We start from the raw sequence: 20463 nt of genomic DNA, 5'->3' as shown, positions 1-20463 counted from the left end.
TATCAGGTGGCTGGCAGTAAGTGTTAAATATTCTTAATCTGCTCCAATTGCAGAGGAATGTGTCTACCACCATTTAGGTAAAATGGCTAGTGGCTATCATACCATGGGCTGTGTAGCGGCTGTAATTGCTTATTTTGGATCATGTGACAATGTCTTAATTAATCTTCACACTTTATAAGTATTTAAAGCCTGCAGTATTCTTGTATAGCTAGTTCAATTTCTAGAAGACATAATAATTTACCTGTGTGCTTTTCTTTTTCTTTTGCTTCACATCTTAAATCATAAACAAATGATCATAAGCAATGGAAGAGAAGCGGTAGGATTCAGCGGAGAAGGAGCTGCTGTCTTTTCTCTTGGAGAATTTCCACGAGCACTGAAGTCCACCCATAAAGTACATCCATAAAGAAGGGCTTTGAAGACTAGCTGAGCTGTTTCCAACGCCTGTTTTTCTGAGAGGGGACAGCCTCCATTTCTACTGTCACTGCATGAATATAAATAGGCCAAATCATGGACAAAATCTTTTGTGTTATTTTGTATCTGGTTTTAACAGTGTTCTACTAACATGAAATGTAAGAACTAAGGTGTTTTTTATAACTGGTTTTTAGAGATTAACAAAGTCATATCCATTTGCATGAATGTGGATAAATAGAAAACTAATCAGCTTTTTATGCAATTTTGGATCAGTAGTGTAGTCAGAAGACTGTTCATCCTGCAGCAGTTTTGAAGTTTCCATTTGCTAGTCTCAGTTCTCCAGTAGGAACTCGGTGCTCCAGACAAATATTCTCCAAGATAACTAATCTCCTGGAGATGGCAGAAGAGTGGCACACTGATCGTCTGATGGTGGTTGACTTTGTGGTAGAGCTACAGTTCAGTTTGTTGTTGCATTGGAACAGAGCTGCTTCTATTAGCAGTGGTTTGGGGGTTTTCCTGAAATTTCTAATATTTTTTGCACTTTTAGGGTGTGGGGGGGTTTATGCCTTATCTTTTGCTTCACATTGTGCTAAAAGAATGTCAATCTACCCATTTCTAAAGAATAATGATATATTTTTAGGTTGCTTGTGACTGGAAGACAAACTTGAAAACTGAGGTCATATATACACTGAACTTCAAAAAGAATCAAGAATACCATGTATTAATGTTTTCAGAACATCAGGCTATAAAGTCTGTTTTGTGACTCCTGCATGCTGATTGCTTATGAAAGCTGAGAGCCATTTCAGTTGATTTTGAACTTGGTATGTGTAAAGAATCATGAAGGTTTGACAATGATAACCAGAGATCAGAAACTCCCCCTTCACTCTTGTTTCAACTTATGCCTCTCTTGTTCACCCACCAGCCACTACTATGAAGAACATGTTTCCATCTTCTTGATGATCAGCTTTTGTAGGTACAGGAATGCTGTAGGTACCCTCTCAAAGCCTACTTTTCTCCAGGCTTGAACAAATACAGTGCCTTCAACTTCCCCTCACAGTACAATGCTCTGACCATCTTGGTAGCCCTTCACAGAACCTGCTCCAATTTTATTGATATGTGTCTTCCTGAAGGGGTCCAAAAGTAGATGCAATATTCTAAATGCAGTCTGGTGTGTGCTGAGTAGAGTGGTATAATCACTACCCACAATCTGCTGGCTACGTTCCTGGTAATACAGCCCAGGATGCTGTTGACTGCCTTTGCTGCCAGGAAACACTGCTGGCTCATGTTTGGCTTGCTGCTTACTGAGATCCTCCTCCTTCTTTTTAGCAGAACTGCTGCCCTGCCAGCCAGACCCTAGCTTGTATCATTGCAAGTGGTTCCTCTTCCCAGAGCTTTACATTTGTCCTTATTTAATTTACCTGTCTAGGTCTCTCTGACAGCCTGGCCCTTTAGCATGTTGACTGATTTTCCCATCTGGTGTCACCTGCAAACTCAACAAGACTGCACTTTATCTCCTCCTCCGGACCACTGGTGGAGATATTAGACCAGCTCCTGCATAGACCCTTGTAGTACTCTGCTTGCCTCAGCCATCCAGGTAGAATACAACCTGTTAGCCGCCATCGTCTCAGCCCAATCATCCACCCAGTTCTTTACTTGTAGGGGAGTGAAGACAGTGGGTTGACTGACATTGGTATTATGCAGCTGTGGCTTTGCTTTGACGATGTGCAGCTGTGATCCTACAGCAAAGTGGTTAAATAGCTCTGAGGAGTGTGAGAAAAAATACCCAGATGAAGCAGAGACAAGGAGGAGTGTGGTCTGGCCTCTGGAGGATGGAGAAACAGCATGGACAGTAAAGTTCAACCAATGGTAAAGCTTTTTGCTGCTTACTATATTATTTGTGTTGCATTATTTCCTGACCGCTGTAACTCAGTTGCAACATTTACCTATCTATAGAATCATAGAATGGTTTGGGTTGGAAGGGATCTTTGAAGATTGTCTAGTCCAACCCCCCTGCCATGGACAAGAACATCTTTTGCTAGGTCAGGTTGTTCAAAGCCCTGTCCATCCTGACCTTGAACACTCCCAATGATGGGGCATCCACAGCTTTTCTGGGCACCCTGTTCCAGTGTCTCACCACCCTTGCTGTAGAAAATGTCATCCTTATGTCCAACCTAAATCTATCCTATTTCAGTTTAGGACCGTTGCCCCTTGTCCTGTCACTACTGGTCTTGGTAGTTGACTTTCTCTGTCTTATAAGCCTCCTTTATGTATTGGAAGGCTATAATAAGGTCTCCCCGAAGCCTTCTTTTCTCCAGGCTGAACAACTCTCTCAGCTTGTCTTCATAGGAGAAGTGTTCCATCCCAATGATCATCTTCATGGCCTCCTCTGGACCCCTCTAACAGGTCCGTGTATTACTTGTGTTGTGATGATACTCCAGGTAGTCTCACAAGAGCAGAGTTGAGTGAAATAGTCACCTCCCTTGACCTGCTGGCCACGTTTCTTTTGATGCACCCCAGGATAAAATTTGTCTGCAAGTGCACATCACCAGCTCATATCTAATTTTTTTTGTCCAACAGTATATATCAAAGTCCTCTTACAGAAGGCTGCTTTCAATCCATTCATCCCCCACCCCGTACTGATACTGGGGGTTGCCCTGACCCATGTGCAAGAGTTTGCACTTAGCCTTGTTGAACTTCATAAGGTGCACATGGGTTCACTTTTCAGGCCTGTCGAGGTCCCTCTGGATGGCATCCCCTCCCTCGAGTGTATCAACAGCACCGCTCAGCTTGGTGCCATCTGTGAACTTGCTAAGAGTGCATTTGATCCCATTATCTATGTCATTGCTGAAGATACTAGATCGTATTGGTCCCAGTGCAGACCCTTAAGGGACCTCACTTACTACTAGTTTCTACTTGGACATTGAGCCGTTGACTGCAATTGGACGTGGCCATCCAGCCAATTCCTTGTCCACCCAACAGTTCATCTAGTTCACCCATTCAAGCCATAATGTTTTAACTTGAATACAGAAACACTGTGGGAGACTGTGTCAAAGTTTTTCTAAAGACAAGGTGTAAAAATACTGCTTTCCCCTCATCCATAAATCTACTAGAAGATTATCATCATTGTAGAAGACAGTTGGGTTAGTTAGGAATGTTTTACCCTTACTTAAACGTATGTTGACTGTTCCCAACCGCTTTCTCCTTCATGAGCCCAGAAATGTGTCCCAAGAGGACCAGCTCCAAGATTCTTCCAGGGATGAAAGTGACACTGACCAGCCTGTAGGTCCCCAGGTTGACCTTTTGGTGCTTTTTAAAAATAGATAGCTTTGTAGCTTTTCTAGTCTAGTCGGGGACTTCCTCAATCTTCATGACCTTTTAAAGGTGATAGCACTCAGTGACATCAGCCAGCTCCTCTGGCACCCTTGAACATGTCTGTTCAAGTTCCATGAACTGGTGCGGATCAAGTTTTGCCAAGTAATCCCTGAATTCTGGTAGTTTTTTTCTTGAGCCCTTTGACAAAGCACAGAGCCTGTGAGACTTTGGTAATGAAGACTGAGGCAAGGAACACATCAAGTAACTAAGCCTTCTCTATCTGATATCCTTAAATCACCCCGCTGTTCAGTAATGGGCCTGTAAATTCCTTCTTTTTAATGTAGAAGGTGATACAGCTCTTGTTGCCCTTGATGTTCTTTGCAAGTCTAAATACAGCTGAGCCTTGGCTTTCCTGACACCATGCCTGCTGCCCAGGCAGTGTTCCTGCATTCCTCCATTGCAGCCTGCCCCTGCTTCCACATCTAGTAGAAGCAATTTTCCCACCGCAGCCCTGCCAGGAGCTCCCTGCTTAGCCAAGCTCATTTCCTGACTTGCCTGCCTGTTTTCCTGACTATGGGGGTGGCCTGTGCTCAGGCTTGGTGAAAGGTCTCCCCAAAAGGCCTGATGGCTCCCTTGAGCTCCACTGCTCTTCGGAACCGTCTCCCATGAGATCCTGCCTACCATCTTCCTGGGTAAGTGGAAATCTGCTCTCCACAGGGCCTGTGCTCTGATGCTTCCTCACGCCTCTCAGGATCTGGACTTGTTTCTCGATTATCACAGCCAAGGCAGCCACTCATGCCCACATCCCCATGCAGCCCTCCCCTGTCAGTGAGCAGCAGGTACAGCTGCACACCAGCCCTCGGTGGTGCACGCGGAGGCCTGCGTGAAGAAGTTGTCCCTGATGCTGCCCAGAAATCCTCCTGACTGCTTGAATTGCTGTGCTGCCTTTCCAGCAGATGTCAGAAGTTTCTCCGTCTGTGCCGGAGTCTGTCAGTTAGAGGCTTCTTTGTGCTGTTTGAAGAAGCCTTTACTTCCCTCCTTACAGGTCTGGTGGCTGGTAGCATGCTTCAACCATGTCATCGTCCCTGCTGGCCTTTCCTGTGATCCTGATGCACGAGCTCTCAGCCAGCCTGTCACCTGCTCTGTATCAAAGCTCCGTACGCTCAAGCTGCTCTGCCCAGAGAGGGCAGCTTCTCTTTTCCTCCCTCTGTGACCTCCCTGCAGAGCTTCTACACACCCACTGCAGTGCTTCCATCATGCAGGCTGGCTCACCCAGTCTCAGTTATTCCAGCAGTGTTGCGGTTAACTTGTGGAGAATAATTAATTCTTCTTGCTTGCTTTCCATGTTGCATGTATTTATGTATGTAACTTCATGGCTCCTTCTGCCAATTTGTTGGGTTTTTTTTTCTGACATCCATTTTGTTCGTGTCACTTTGTACCCCTTTGGACCCCTATCCGCTGCTACATAACTAGTAGTTGTTAACAGTGTGGGAAGGATCACAGGTGACTTATGCCCATACCTTGCCCTGTGTTAGGAATCCAAACCCTACATAAAACTTGAGATCTTTTCTTATCATTACACATACTATTTAAATGTTTACTTCTACTTGCACAATTTCTCCTGGTTTTGCAGCTGCATTGCAGGATTTGTTAGAGCTAGACCACCTTACCTCTGCTGTGTCTGTAAATTTGGTCATTATTTATTTTTTAAAAAATAAGATACAAAAAAAATACAGCAGAATTTTTTATAATATATACCTACAGTTTTTATTTAACCTTAAAAGTCAGTAACTGATCCCCAAAATAATCTTTAACCCAAAGTGATTTATTTTATATATAGATATATTTTTAAGTCACAGCTCCTGAGCCAAGTGTCCTTCTCCACTCACCTTCAACAGGTTTATTGGGATGATGCTGTCTACTTCTTAGTAACTTTTACCAAATTTCACACAAAGATGTCCTTTGTTATGTGTATTGTGGTAAGTGAACCTGTACCTTGTTTTCCTACTTGGACAAAGGCTTGCTTTCTGGTATTAGTTTGAGAAATAATGGTCAAAAAAGAATGATTGTTTGGGTGAACTGGCTGAAATTGCTCCCAGAAACAATACCAATTCATCTAATATGCTGCATTCACCCTGTACATTTTAATACTAAATATTATGCAAAAGTCTCACATAGGGTGTGACTGAAAATTCCTTGGCACCTGATATCACCAACTTTGTTTCCAAAGCAAAAAGCGACAGCCTTCAAAAATAGTAAACAGTTATGACTGACTGACTACAGTTGCCAGAATTCTTCAGCACAAGTCATGAAATTCTGGAGCTTTATCAGAAGTAGAAAAACCCACTTATGTGGCAGGCTGATGTAAGACCAAGAACCACAGTCTCTCCAGTGCCTCACTGCCTGCTTTTACCCACTCACTTTGCACAGTGTCTGCTGTGCATGATAAATTTCTGCCCACTGGTTAGAAGTATAGACCTTGCAGTTTTCAAAGCAAGAGTGAAGCTCGGGGCTTTTTTTGTTGGTATTGTTTCTTCGGGGTTTATGATTAGACGGTTATTTTTTTCATATGAATGTGAAGCCAGACATTTGGGAGAATAAATAGGTCTAATTTCCTGCCAGTTTTGGTGACAGCATTTGCAGTGCCATTCCCATTGTCCCTCTCTCCAAATGTCTCCTGTACAGTAACTAAAGAAGAATAAATATTTTTTTCCATGAAAAAATTGTGTCCAATCTTACCTTGCAGTGAATGCAAAAATAAGCGTTTTCAATAGCAAAGAGTAGAAGCTCACTGGAGATGCAAACAGTTACTTCTGGCTTGTGTATGTCTTGAGTCCAGGAAACGCTGAGTGTATTCCAGGAAGTGAGCCTGCCCTCCAGTAGTCCAGAGTCCCAGCTCATCCTGATGTTGAGACCTGAATGTTGCTAATAATAGAAACTCACAGTGAGTAGAAGCTGCCGCTAAGTACTCGTGCTCACAAGATGCATCCCAGTTGATTCCTTGGTCCTGGCTCCTTCTCTTTGTATTAGCTTGAAACTACTGAAGCAATGCCTGGAGGAGATCTCACTCCTCATTAATCCCAGAATAAATGAGATCAGAGCTCAAGTGCTGGTATGCAACTGATTTTATGGATTTTGGGCATCAAATTCAAACCACAGTTGTGAAGGCAGCTTTGTGTTGTGCTGACACGTATAGGCTAGCTTTCTGTTGTTCACAAACACCCTGTCCTGGATCTAGCTGGGGAGGTTGAAAAGTTACACCATCCTCACGTTATCGTTGGCTGTGTGACTGTTGGGAACAATCTCTGACAAATTACGGCATGAAAGCAGTGTGAGTTGAAAGCGCCTTCATTGGTGCCCAGGACTTAACTTCATATGGAGCTCCACAGGTAGAGTTCGGAGGCCTGGCTTCCAGGAGCAGCACTGCAGCGAAAGCTGGAACATTGACAGGTGGCATGGTTGTCTTTCGAGCAGACTTGTATCTATGCCTTAAAACCAGGGGCTGGTGACACCTGGCAGACTGCAGGGAGGTGATGCGCACTCGGTGTGGCACGCTGCTGCTGCAACACAAGTTTGCAATGCTCTTCAAGCAGTAGCAAGTTAATTTACTAACACCCAAAACAGCAAGGGGGAGGTGAGCTTGTGTGCTCCCGCTGTCTCTGGGTGCAGTTTGAACTCTGACGTAGGTACAAGGACATGAAACATTTCTGTGGACCCTAAAGAGCATGTGAACAAAATTCTGAGGAGTTTTGCCTTGGGGTTGACCTTAAGGGGACTTCCCTCCTTAAAAGGTGGTGAGCAGAGCGGATTGTAGGGCACCATGTGGGCCACTGTGGCTTGACTAGTGCAGTTATGGGAGAAATCATTGTATCCTCTGCCCAAAGAGGTATCTTAAGTTTCTGCTTTGTCAATTTTTATATGAACCAAATATAAAACTTGGGTCAAAATTTGGGTATAATGCAGCTTCTGCTTCATCCCTGATGGATATCTGAGGACAGGCCTGTGAGTCCCATAACTTGTCAATTTTTTCTAGCAGTTAGAGAGACAAACTGTGCCTCTCCACTTAGAAATATCCATTCCTAGCCTTAAAAAACTCAAGTTTCTTTTAAGTTTCTTTCCCATTTAGACTGTGTTTTCCAATTCTATCCTATCTGGTTGTGCTTGCTTGCCGTTCCTCTTCAGTGGGGGATTCAGCGCTCTTGGAGCATGCGTTTTTTGATCCCTGTTTGGTTCCTGGGGCAGAAGAGAGCAGAAAGGTGGACCAGGAAGTGGGAACAGAAGGGAACTGAGCGATGAATGGTAGGTGGAGGTAAGTGCAAATGAGGTCCAGAAATTCTTTTTACAGTACTGCAAAACAGACCGGATTTTAGGGCTCCAAGAGTAAATTCATCACAGAATCATCTGTTGAAATGCTTGCCTTATGCTGCAATAGGTTGTGTCTTTTAGTCCTGGCAGCAGAGGAGAGATGCCTTTCCACTGATACTAGCGTTTCCCTCCTCGTTCTGGTTGGGAATTACATATGCAGAGGGTTTCACTTCTAGTTGCAAGTTCTCAATTTTAAGTAAATGTCAAGCTAAGCTAAACAACTAACTTAACTAAACTAATCAAGGGAGGTCCTTGGTGATGATGGTGTCTCACTCAAGCCAGAAGACTATCCCAGGGAGACAACATTTGAAAAAGAGGTGAGAAGCTTTAGGTGCCAGAGTGGCAGCCTGAAGCTCTGTGTGTCTGGGTGCTGTTGGTCTGCTGGAGCAGGACTTGCGCCAGGGCAGGACCCAAGAGTGTAGGGGATTATTCCCAGGTTCCCTGTGCTGTGTGGAGACAGAAGTTTTCTAAGGAAGGTGGTTGATTTGCAAGGTGAGAAAAAGGCTCCTGAAGACGAGTCACCTGTGGATTAGCTGTTTTGCATTAGAGCTGTAGGAGGCAGGTTGCTGCCCACTTACTCAGAGGGTATTTGATGAGTGTGCTAGTGGCTTATCCTGTGGGATGGTTTGTTGTAGATGTTCTAAAGGGCCAATAATAATTATTTTTGTCGAGAGGACTTAGAAATTGGCTAAGACATATGATATTTTATATTATCTTTAGAACATCAGAAAGAGGGGCCTGGACCCTTGGGGGAAACTATCTCAGCAGTATCATCATGATTTAGGATAATGCATGGTCAGCAGGCGGGATGGGCCAAAGTTTGGATTGGAGAAGGAGAAAACTATAAGGAACTGGCTGTGGGACTTTGAGGTTGGAGGCCTTTATGGCTGAGGGCCAGCCCATGGGGGTGGGGGACTTGTTCCTTGTAAAAAGATGTTGTGTCCCGGGGATCCTGCAGATCACGTTTCCCATTACACATAGACTGCTGGTGTCCCGTGCTTGTGCCCTGGGCTCGGAGGACCCTTCTACTTCCCATCTCCGCCGCTTTGCTTTTCCCCTCAACAGCAGGAGAAGAAAAATTTTACCAGGGACACAGAATTTTACCACTGGGTAGTGGAGCAGGTTCCGTGCAGGGTTTATTGCTCAATATCCTTGCATGGTTGCTCAATTACATCTGCTCTGAGCGCGTGCCAGAATCCTGAGAAGTTTAACTGGTTTCCAGTGGGTGTGGACCTGGTTGGTTCCTGAGGCCAATCTAGCAGGGAGAAAGGTCATGGGAAATAATACCTGATTTGTGGCCACTGTTGTATGATCCCCAAATATGTCAGTGCATGGAATGCAGCCAGGCTATTTACTGTTCTTTGGCTCCATCATGGCTCTGAATCATGAGTTCTGCTCAACAGCATCGGTTAAATGTGAAAGTCCTCCGATACAACTCTGCAGAGATAAGTCAACCGGAACTCATTTAATATGCTTTTCCTAATCACGGTATTATCACAGTGGTAACAAGTATATGGTGAATTGAAACATTGTAATCATTAGTAATTTGCTCCAATATTAATAATTATTTATCATCTGGTTGTTTTTCAGTTCTCTGTTTCTGGAGGCAAATAAATTCTGACAGAAGTTCCTTGTAGTGGCAAAATCAAACACTGAAAGATTGGAGAATGCTGAAGTCAAGGTTTTCTGCACAATCTTCCCTTATTTTCCCTGTACTTAATGCATTCTGAAAATAGACTGGTATTTCAGCAGGTTCCTGTTGCTAGTAGTAAACAGATTCTGCTTCAGCATTTAATTTAATTTTTTTTTGCATTGACTTCGTGTAGCCCCCTGGTGTTCCCTTGTAGACATAATCCAAGATGTACTTTAAAGCAATTCACTTTCTTTCAGGTGTTTCTGAGTTATAATGTTCACATCGTCGTATGTGACCATTTCCCAAACACATTTTCTGCACTCTAAGACAGGTGGTGGTATGGTCCCCTTTTTACAGGCGGGCAAACGGGCACACGGGGAGATTACGGGCAGGTCTGTCAGATGCGTGCGCTGATGAGGGAGCATCCACGACTAAGGCTTGGCTTTCCTGCATGCTCGTGGGCCCTTCATGTGGTTGAGGCAGAGCCCTGTTCACCTTCAGATGCAGCTACAAGCTACTAGCAAGATCTTTTGTTGCACACGTGGGGAAACAGGGAATGCACAAACAGCTTTGGCGTGGCAACGCAGATATGAATTCTGTTTGGGTGAAACTCGGTGTGTTTAGGCAGCAGAGAAGGTGGGCTTCCCTGTGCTCGTCTTCGCCTTCAGCTAGAAATGCATTCAGGAGAAAATTTGTTTATAAATGAGCTGTACAAGCTGGTGCTTTGACTTGTTAGGTAAAGGCCAATGGTGCCTGGAAATCTTGTGCTTCATGTGTGTGCAGATGGATGTTTTGTACGTGTGCATCTGTGTATTGTGCCCTGCTCGTGCTGGGGAGGGAGGTATGCTGGAGAAGTAGGTTATTGGCTTCTTAGTGTGCTGGAACTTTTAGAGTAGAAAGGGTTTCTGTTACTATAGTATTTCCCAGCAGATCAGTGCTTGTGCTGGGCTGCGAACTGTTTGGGGTCCGTTTTCCCCAGGTGTAGCAGTCTCCACTGAGTTGTGCTGAAGCAGATGTAGGGAGATAAGTACTTTCATCTGCTGAAACAGTAGGATGGTTAAAATCTGTGCAGCTGCTGGGCCAACACAGATATTTGGCCAGTGTCTGCCTTAAATGTGTGTTCAGCTGGTTGTTTTGGTTTATGTACAGCACGGGGGAGCTCAAACAGCAGTGGAGATAACATCCAGTTCTTTAGAAAGGCATGTAGCAGCCTTAGCACTGTTTCTGTCTGCCTGCCCACCTCCCACCTACATCTGCCCTGTTTATGCTGAGGATGAACTGTCAGGCTGACATTTTACGAGTGCAGGAAACTAGCAAACGAATGTGAATAATGGGAAGTGTCTGGCTGAGGCTGCCTAGCATGGTACCACCTGCCATCAGTGAGAAAACATGGGTCCAACAGGGAGTTTGTGACTGTTGCAGCCCCTGGAAGACCCATGAAGATGGATGGATCCCTTTGCCGTTACCAGTCTTACCCATTTTAAACTCCTGCCTTAGGAGCAAGGCTTTGTGTGTGTGTATGGATAGGTGTGTGTTGTTACCTAGAAGAGCTGTAGGTTCAGGGGGACGTAATCTGTTGAGGTAAGCCTTGTTTCAGTTCATACTATACATTCAGGAACTACGTGATACACTACCTGCTTTCTTCCGTTCATATCTAAATTGTCTCCAGATCCTCGGGCTGAGGACAACGTCCAGTATAATACATTGTTGTACATCTGTGGAAGTGGCATAAGAGTGCTGCATTGGATCTCAGAAGATTATTTCTTTGGGATTTCATCTTTTCTGTAGTCATCATTTTGTGAGCATCCAAGGCACTGCCTCTGTGATGAGAGCTGTTTCACCTATAGCATCGTTTCTCTCTCCCAGCACATCATAAGGACAGTAAGAGGACAGCGGTATCGGCACCTGTCCCATTTTGCAGAAGAGTGGCATTATTTGGCATTTTGAGCATTTTCTGTATGTAAAATGTCAGACCTTTTTCAAAAGCATTCAGTGATTTGAAGTGCCTTATGGTCTTAGCATCCAACGTTAGCCAGGTTAAGGAGCTTGCTGGGATGACACTGTCCAGAATCTGGACTTTCACAGGGAGTTGTATTATTGAAACTACGTCAGTTATACCAAAGAAAAAATAAATCTATCACCTTGGGATTGACTTAAATATCATAAAACCTTAAAGAGGAAAGAAAGATGAGAAATGGCATGGGGCTGGAGGTCCGATAGAAATAAATACCAGATGGATTCACAAAACTGGGACGTCTTGTTTGGAGCGGGTGGGAGCTTGGATGCCAGCTTTCCGGCAGAAACACGGTGGAGCCGGACACGCAACTCTTCCCTAGAAATGTTTTCCTGGACTTGACTGCAAGTTCCTCTGTGGGAATACTTCCAAGCGCTCCTGACCTGACCGGCCAGCAGGTACCGCTCTAGCATCAGCAATCGCGGCTGCGGTGGCAGCTGGCAAAGAGCTCCTCGCAGTCCCTTCCCGCTCCCTTTGACCAGGGAATGGTGTGGCTGTAGCTTCAGGCACCAGTTTGGCCCGGGAAGCTCAGACTGGTGAGCTGGACAGTGTGTATTTATCTGCATCCTGATACAGGGAGGCGGTTGCCACAAGATTTGTGCTTGGTTACTGCAGGCACTTCTTGGATTTCTCCTGGGTTTAGGTACGCCTAGGTGCAGCAATGATGAGTTACTGGTCAGGAGGGAATTTTAACAGATTATTCTTTAATGTTCTATTCTTGGAGGTTTCTGGAGGAGCTACCCGAGTGGATTTTTCAAAGAACTGGGAAAACAAATTTCCTAAGGAAAGCCTTTTGCTTACTGAATTGGATTTTAGCCCTCGGAGTTTCCAGTGACTGGCAACTGAGTGTCCTTGTGCAAACAGTTTGCGTGCCCCTCAGCCACAGCCAGGCACGACCTGTTCTAAGGCGCTTCTTTCAATGCAGCTGCAACCCCTCCTGCGCTTCCCCCCACCCCCTGGTCATACAGGTTTCCATCCTGGACTATTAAAGCAGTGCAAAGCCTGCATATTGCAGACTAGCTGTAATTAAATCTCCCAGCTGCAGAAACAGTTTAAACAAGTACAGCTGGAACTGACTGAATTTTTTCTTTACTGCCTTCTGGGCTCAGGCCAGAGCGAGGGTCCTGCTGCCTCCCTGGAACAGGTAGGGGAGGGAGCTGTAGGAAGAGGGCAGAGAAGGGACAGCTTCTTCAGCTGGAAACCGATTGAGTGACCTTTCCGCTCTCTGGACTGAAGCGGGACCATTTCCTCTGTGTGCTGACATTTGCTCCAGCCCTGTCCTGCCCCTTTCTTCACCTCCACTTCACTTTGTAATTGCCTTTTGTATTGTTGGTTTACCCCACCCATCCCCATGCTCCTTCCTATCAGCGTGTCCTCTCCAGGGATACTTCTGCATGAACCTGGTCAACACAAGAGGCACAAAAAGGACAGCAATTGCTTTGCTTTTGTGGCCCGGTCCTTCCCATTCCTTGTAGGTTGGGTCTGTCTTAGTTGAGAACGCATGCCACCGAGGGCTTTGAGAAGAAGAAGGTATGAGCATCCTTTTCTCTTTCCTCTCTTCCCATGCAGATCTCCTGGGGTACCCAGAGTTTGACCTCTCTGGGTTCTCACACCCCGGCTGGAGCTGCAGGAGAGTCAACTCTTAAGCAGCACATCATTTCTTACTGGTACTTTGTGCGTCACTGTGTTACTGTGTTTATGCAGTTGGGCTTGCAAACAGCACTTTACGAGTTTGGCTCAATTTCCCCTCCCCTCTCTTCTCCTCTGCCTTGTTCTTGCCCTCTTGCCTTTCATTTGTTCCTGGTTTTGTCATGATCGAGGTTAGGAGGCCGGAGTCTTTTAGGCTTCCGAAGACCTGCATTTCTAATGTAGGAAAACAAGGGGAAAAACACGTAATCTTTTTCCCTTGGACTGAAATCCTACAGGCTCCTTAGTCTATTACAAAGGCACATAAATGCATAAGTGGCATTTCTTTTCCTTTGACAGGCATCTTTAAGCGGGGGAGGTGGTGGTTGTGGTGGTGAAGGAAAGACAATTCAGTTGTTAAAACAAGAACCCAAGAGGTAGGATTCCTGATTTCTGTTCTCAGAAATCTTCTGCCACTTGTTGGCTGTCTCACTCAAAGCTTGTCACTTAAATTTTGTGTCCAAGTTTACCTAACTGTTAAATAGCTTGTTTCTGCATTTTCTCAGGCTCTTGCCTGCAGGAGGTGATTATGGAAAAGGTAACATTTCCCATAACGGCTGAGCTGCAGTCGATTTAATTTGCAATTTGTTACGAAATAGTAGGTATTGTTTTACCTTCCTTCATCCCCAGGCAGGGGGAATGGGCACAGTGAGTTCCAGAGATAAATGGTGAGCCAAATAATTATAGGCCTGGCTCCTAGGGGTGGCTTGAGGATTAATGGCTGTTTGTACAGCACTTCAAGATCCTTAGCTGAAATGTGCTTCTAACTCGGGGGCACCGGGGGCTGGAGGTGGTGGGTACCCCCGGGCTCTGGGAGAGGTCAGCACTGGGAGGGTATCAGACCTTTGGAAGCAGAGATGCAGCTTCAGGGATGTGCCCAGCCAGGCAGGGGGGGAGTTTGTGTTAGACCTGGGAAATGCTCCTCTGTGGGATGGGAAGGTGGAAGGGAGAGATTGTCCTTTCAGGCTTGTTGCTTCTAAGCAGATGTGGCTGCACGGAAGAGACACCTGAGGAATAATAATACACCCAGTGAATGCTTCTCTGGCCATCTTTCTGGTCTTCCTATTAATCAGCAGTGTCCCAGCTGGTAAGAAGTCAGTGAGTGCTTGGCTCTCATGGATGTAAGAAGAAAACAGCTTGAGTTGCCTTCTGATGACAGCCAGAGCCTCCTTGGTCTTTTCCCCTTGGGAGCCATGGGTGACCTCCGTAGGTTTCGTTAAGCCAGAGTACTGCATTTCAAGTGTTTTGGAGCTAATATGCTGCAAATGACCACAACTTGGCTAGGCTGGGACCTTCGCTGTCATTCTCACAAGTGAGGAGACTTCTCTGTTGGGTGCCTGCGCAGTGTCAGGGTCCCAGCGTGGCTTTTGCAGCTCTAGAAGGAGCGCCGAGTGCATCCCTTTCCAATCTTACCGGGGAGATTTTCGAAGGGGAGGCAGTGCTGTGAGAAGCGGCGTAAGACACGGATGGATCCAGCCGGCTGGCGCTCGTTTGAGTCCACAAGCAGCCGCCAAGGGCCAGGCACTTGGGAAAGTCCTTCCTGTCCCGTGGGAGGAGCACGTGTGTTTGGAAAGATCCTTGAGCGTAGCAGCTGTGGGTGGTGCAGGAGCCGAGAATTTCTCCCTGGGTCTCAGGAGTCCCTCAGAGTGGTGCAGGGAGCGGTTCGATGCTCCCAGCATCATCCTGAGCGGCAGCTGGTGGTGCTATGTGACAAGGCTCTCCTGGTATCGAGGGACATGTGACGAGGCTCTCCTGGTATCAAGGGACAGGGCGCTGACTGTGTTAGTAACTGCAGTGACTGTGGGGAAAGGGGATGGGTCAGGCTGTGGCTGGGGAGTCTTAACCGCACAGGTGCGGTGAGTCCATCCCAAATCCTTTGCTACTCTTGTACTGGGAGGGAAGGGAGAACAGCTTATCTCCTCTCTACAGCTCCAGGTTTTAGGAGAACATCCAGCACATCTGAGCTACAGAACATCATCCTTTCTTTAGTTGTCTTCCTATAAGAGGTGTGTTTTAACCTTCTGCCTGTTCAGTGCTCAGTCCACCAGGCAGCAGCAGGGTATGTATGGCCCTTCGTCTGGCAGGGCTGTGTTCCTTGTCTGAATGTCCCCTCCTTAGTATCTTCAACCCCACATTTGGATTTTGAGATGCCATCGATCGTTGCCAGTTCCTATCTTGCTAGTTCCATCTGGCTGGGTAGAATTTGCTGGGGAACAGACCTGTCATCTGATCTTTGCCAAGTGTGTCTGGGTTTGGGGTTTTTTTTTTATTATTATTTTTGAAGCTTTGACTCCTGGTTACGGGTGATGTGGATAAAAGTGTCTGTCCCCACCACCCCTGCCTCTGGAGAGCAGCACACAGAGAGGAATGAAAGGGCCATGGGAATGCTTAGCATTATTTTATTATTATGACCTTTAAGAAGACTGGGAGGATGGAGGAATACAAGGAAGACACTAAAAGAAGACCACACAGGCAGTGCTTAAGGGGGGAGAGCAAACCCAAAGGGACTTCAAGAGACAGATGGGAGGGGAGGAAGAGAGATGGAAACAGGAGGCTGAGCAAGACTGGCAAAGAATGGCAGAGCCACCTTCTTCCAGTTTATCCAGAGAGCGGCAGGAGCTGACCTGGGGTGCTCTGTCCATGAAAAAACAGCCTTCTGCGCGCCATTCTCCCATTTTCCTGAAATCTCTGCTTTTGCTCCTCCAGGCAACCATTAATCTAATATTAAGCCCCTTAACCTCTCTAATTGTTCCCTTTCAGTGTCAGCTGGTTTCCTATTAACCTTTCAATCTCTCAGTAATGCAGTTACTTCTGACTCCAGCCAGCCCCAGCTCTAAAGCTTTACCTCCGGCAGTGAATTTTCCAAGCTTTCACTTTTTTTCTCTTTCTTTTCTGTAATCATTATTACTGCTGTTAAGGAGCCAGTTTGAACCAGCCTCTTAAGTGCACAGGGCTGAACCAGTCGGAGTCTATAAATAGCCCTTCCCTAACCTTGTGCCTTATTTCATTAAGTTGATTGGCTTCCCTCTCTCCACTTCATTGCATCTCTGTCTCTCTCCACCCTCTCCATTATTGATGCTGGTTCTTTTGTTGCTGCCTGAGACACCTGCTTGTTGATAGCAGCGTTGATCAGTCCCAGGTTTTTCTCTTCGGAACAAAATAGCATTGTTGCTGGGGTAGCATCTCCAGGGCTTCATAACAGAGGGAAAGCAGAGGGTGAGGTAGGCCTGAAACAGCAAGTGGGAAAATGCCCACAGCGTGCAATAGGGAATTGCATAGCTGAGCAGCAGTCACAGGGGCAGAGTTTGCCCTGTAGACTGCAAACCTGTAGGCTGGGTTCCTCCTGTGACTGTCCATGCGATTGTATTTGAATGCAGCCTCCTGTGCAAATCCCATCGTGCAATGTTGAAGCCAAGGCGTCTGCCCAAGGACAAATGGCACTGCAGTTCCAATCGAGAGTGCTGGCCCAAAGCAGACCTACGCATCCCAGAGGGCAATGTGAGGTGCCTACCACCTCTGAGGCGGATCTGCCGGCGACTTTGACATCATTAATTGTTATACTACTGCTGCTTGACGCCACAACCTGGCAGAGCATAGCTTGCTTCGCTGGCCACCACCAAGTTGCAGCGCAACAGTGTCTTTGTGCTGTGCCACCTCTAACTCATCTGCTTCTTTTGGTGCTGATGCAGCTCTTGAGCTCTGCTCAACCCTGGTACTTCTCCCCAGGGCCTCCAAACTGCTCCTGGTTTTTGTAAAATACAGTGGATGTTTGTAGCGAAGGCTGAGTTGAGAGGTTACATGAAGTGACCTGGAATCTCTGCGGTCGGTGTAAATCACAGCTGCACATTGCAAGACTGGGCATGAGTGGCCCTTGCAAACTGCCTGTGTGCAGTGACACAGTGGGGCACAGCATCTGCCGGTGCTTTACAAGTATTAGAGCGTTATTGCAGTGCTGTGACAGGTTCTGTTCCATGGACCAGTGACAGCAATGGCTTCTGCAGGTGGGGCAGCACCACCTCATTGCAGAAGAACTGGGATCAGAAATCTGTTTTACTGTGTGCCAAGGGGCAAGTTCTCTCCCTGTGGAGCCTCGTTTTTCCCCAAAGAAAGGAGAGACTCAGAGGAAACTTTTCCAGCCTAAGCATAGGCTGACATTTACAGCCTTTTGCTGCAGCTCAGAAGAAGGATTTGTGTGTCTAAAAGCTCCTCTGTTTTTTTTTTTCTAGCTGTATCATTTGTCTAACACCAGCTGTTACCTTTCCCTGAGAGTCCTGCCTCAAAGTCAACAGCAACTTACCAAAATAATAGCAGCTATTCTCTTCCGCGCTCTGTGCAGCTCTGTGTGTCCCTACTTGCCCGCTTGCTGCTGTTCCTTGTCGGAGGGCAGATTCTGGCAGCAACGGGCCTTTGTCTTGTTTTCTGGCAAACGACCTCTGTCTGCAGCAAGGCTGGAAAGGCAAGCAGGGGAGAAAGGGGAGCTGGTAAAACTGTGGTGAAAGCAGGTGAACTTCTGGTGGCTGCTTTTTTAACCGTGGAGTCTGGCTGTAAAAGCAGGGAAAGCCCCCCTCTCTGCTAGGGCAAGGTGGCAGCTGGCACTTGTGTCTCTTTAATAATCCAGGTTCTCCAGGACAGCGGCGTGCTCGCTTTCCATCGCTCGCAGCTTCCTTGCTTTCATGTTTATCCTTTTAAATCCTCAGGCCTCGCCTTTGTTCCCTTTCACGGGATGAAGAAGGGCCCCCCAGGTGCTGCAGCGAGGCGCCAGGGGGGTCGCTGGGGCAGTGCCCCCCCGCCTGCCCCTCAGCCCTCCCAGCTGCCATTTTGGCTGCTGCTAATCATGGAAGGGGCTCAAGAAACGCTTCGCATCGTGGCTCTGGGCACCTCATGGCAAGTGGGTTGGTGGCTGAGCTGGGGGTTGGGATCAAGCCTGGGATTCTGCCCCTCATTTGTGAGAAAAAAGGGGGCCCAGGGGCTTCTCTCATCCCTGCTGAGCCACGGGGCGGCAGAGGGGCATTGGGTGCTGCTCCCCCCGCCTGGGCCTGCCAACAGGTGCCATCTCGGGGCAGGCACCGTCCCGGGGTGCTCCCCTTGGTCTCCACGGGCTTTGTGCTCTGCCTGTGAAGAAGGGCATCCGTCCTGCAGACCCCACCAGCGGGGAAAGGCCCTGGGGGGGCTGCTGCTGTGGCCATGGACAAGTGGAAGCCCCTGAGACCAGTCAGTGGCCCCTAACAGAGCCCCAGCTGAGCGAGGGGCACAGCCTGGCCCCAGAGGAGGACTCGGGGGCTGAGTCGAGCTGGGTGCCCTGCTGAGAGTGGAGGTTAGCTCCTCAAGCGCCTATGCTGGAGGCAGGGGAGGGAGAAAAGCCCCCCAGGTGACACCAGGAGGTGCCTGCTGTAGATGCAAATGAACATTTACTGTAGCACAGCTTGTTTTCTCTCCACATTTACTTCCCCAGGAAGGTGCAGTGGTGGAGGGAAGGGTCAGGGACTGTGGCTGGTACCACTCCCTGCCACTCTGGTCCCATGCCAGCAGGTCTGGGGGGTTGCTCAGAGCCCCTGCGAAAATCCCTGGCCTGCCTGCTTTTCATGGTGAGTCCCATGCTGCTGGTGGGAAAGCCAAAACCCGTGGAGAGCCCTTCTGACCGCTGATGAGCATGCTGCAGCTCTGCAGCGGGCACCGTGCTGTCTCTCGCTGCCAGGGAAGGGTGGCAGCGCTGATGGCAGCGGCAAGGGCTGGTGGGGTGGTGGCACATGGTTGCAGAGTGACATGGAATGCCTTGGTGTCTCCCTGTTCTGCCTGCTGAGAACGCTGCCTTGCAGTGAGGGTGACCAGTAAGGGGTCAGCGGAGCAGAACGTGTTCAGAGGGGAAGGCGATGGGCGGTGGAACTCAGAGCAAAGCTGCCCCTGCCTTTTTTGATCTGTATTACGACAGGCGAATGGTATCGGAGCCTCCTTAGCTACGCCCCAGTTGCCCATTTTCCCTGGCTTCTGTGGCCCATCCCATCTACTCCCCTTCCCTGGGAAGCTTCCTAAATATTTGCCCCAGTGATCAATCATATGACCCCACTGCGGCAATGTGATACAGCTTTAGCTGTGCTAATCAGCTTAGCTTGGGCCCCTGACCCCTGTCATCTTATTTTAGGAAAAAACTTTACACAGTGCCTGGTGAGGGCTGTTCAGTCCAGAGGATTTAAATCCAAAGTGAAAAATAGCGACACAGACTTCTGCTTTTTTCTTTTGTAGCCGGAATTCAGTTTACCATTATTACAGCTTCTGATTTGTCATTCCTCTAGGAGGAGCTGAGCTTTGAATAATACACAGATGTTTCAATTGCATGGTAAAATACTTGACTCTTTTGACTGTTAACAAAAAACCACCCCAAATAGTAAATGTTGCGTGCTTTGGCTGAAGCACTTAAGAGATGCTCAGTCATCCAAATGGACTTGGCCACTGAATCACTTCCCCCCTTTCTCCTCTCAACTTTAAATTATATCCTTTCAAGCAAAATATGCTGTGAGAAAAGAGTAGTGTTTGATGCAGGGGGCTGGAAACATCTACCTCGAACCACAGGGGGGTTTGTGGGGGATACACCAGAGGAGAGATGGGCCTAAAGATACACATATTCTCGGGGTGATTTTTTTTTTTTTTTTTTTTTTTTCTCCACAGAGAGACATCTCTAGTCCAAAGCACCAGCAAAAGTCAGAGATGAATGAGCAGCGAAGAGCCCAGCTCCTCAGCTGGTCAGCCAGTGGTGTTAGTGGGAGGAAGTATGCTGATAGCTAAGGCTCTTCCCAAGGCGCCAGGAGCGTAGTGCGAGCCCTACAGACATCATAAAAAAATAGGAACTACGCATCTGGAGGAGCTTGTTTTAGGTGAGTACTAACAACCTTCCCTCCACTGCATAATCTCTGAAGGAAACAGACTGGCTCTGTGGGGGAGAGACGGATGAGGACAATTATACGGGGGTAAAAGAATAACTTGAAATATGTTGTTGTGTAAGAGGAGGGTCTGGCAGAAGCTGAGCACCTTCCAAAGCCTGAGAGCT

At 47.2% G+C, this 20463-nt stretch overlaps 1 protein-coding gene across 9 annotated transcripts in view; it reads left to right on the top strand.

Annotated features, from left to right (window-relative positions):
* Positions 1-20463, top strand: part of CD58 (CD58 molecule) — a 49893-nt gene that overhangs the window by 28944 nt on the left and 486 nt on the right. For 7 of the 9 annotated variants that reach the window (XM_056340788.1, XM_056340787.1, XM_056340792.1 and 4 more), the window contains one exon: positions 301-6446. In XM_056340788.1, the coding sequence (XP_056196763.1) occupies positions 301-320 (20 nt within the window). In that variant the 3' untranslated portion in view covers positions 321-6446. Of the gene's footprint in view, positions 1-300; positions 6447-20084; positions 20291-20463 lie in introns of those variants that run through there. The other 2 variants (XM_056340784.1, XM_056340785.1) reach the window with 2 other exon arrangements.

Source organism: Falco biarmicus, chromosome 5 (genome assembly GCF_023638135.1).
Source record: "Falco biarmicus isolate bFalBia1 chromosome 5, bFalBia1.pri, whole genome shotgun sequence".
In the NCBI taxonomy this organism is placed as follows: Eukaryota; Metazoa; Chordata; class Aves; order Falconiformes; family Falconidae; genus Falco; species Falco biarmicus.
The sequence above is the reverse complement of the archived record's forward strand: the minus strand, read 5'-3'. Positions and strand labels throughout refer to the sequence as shown.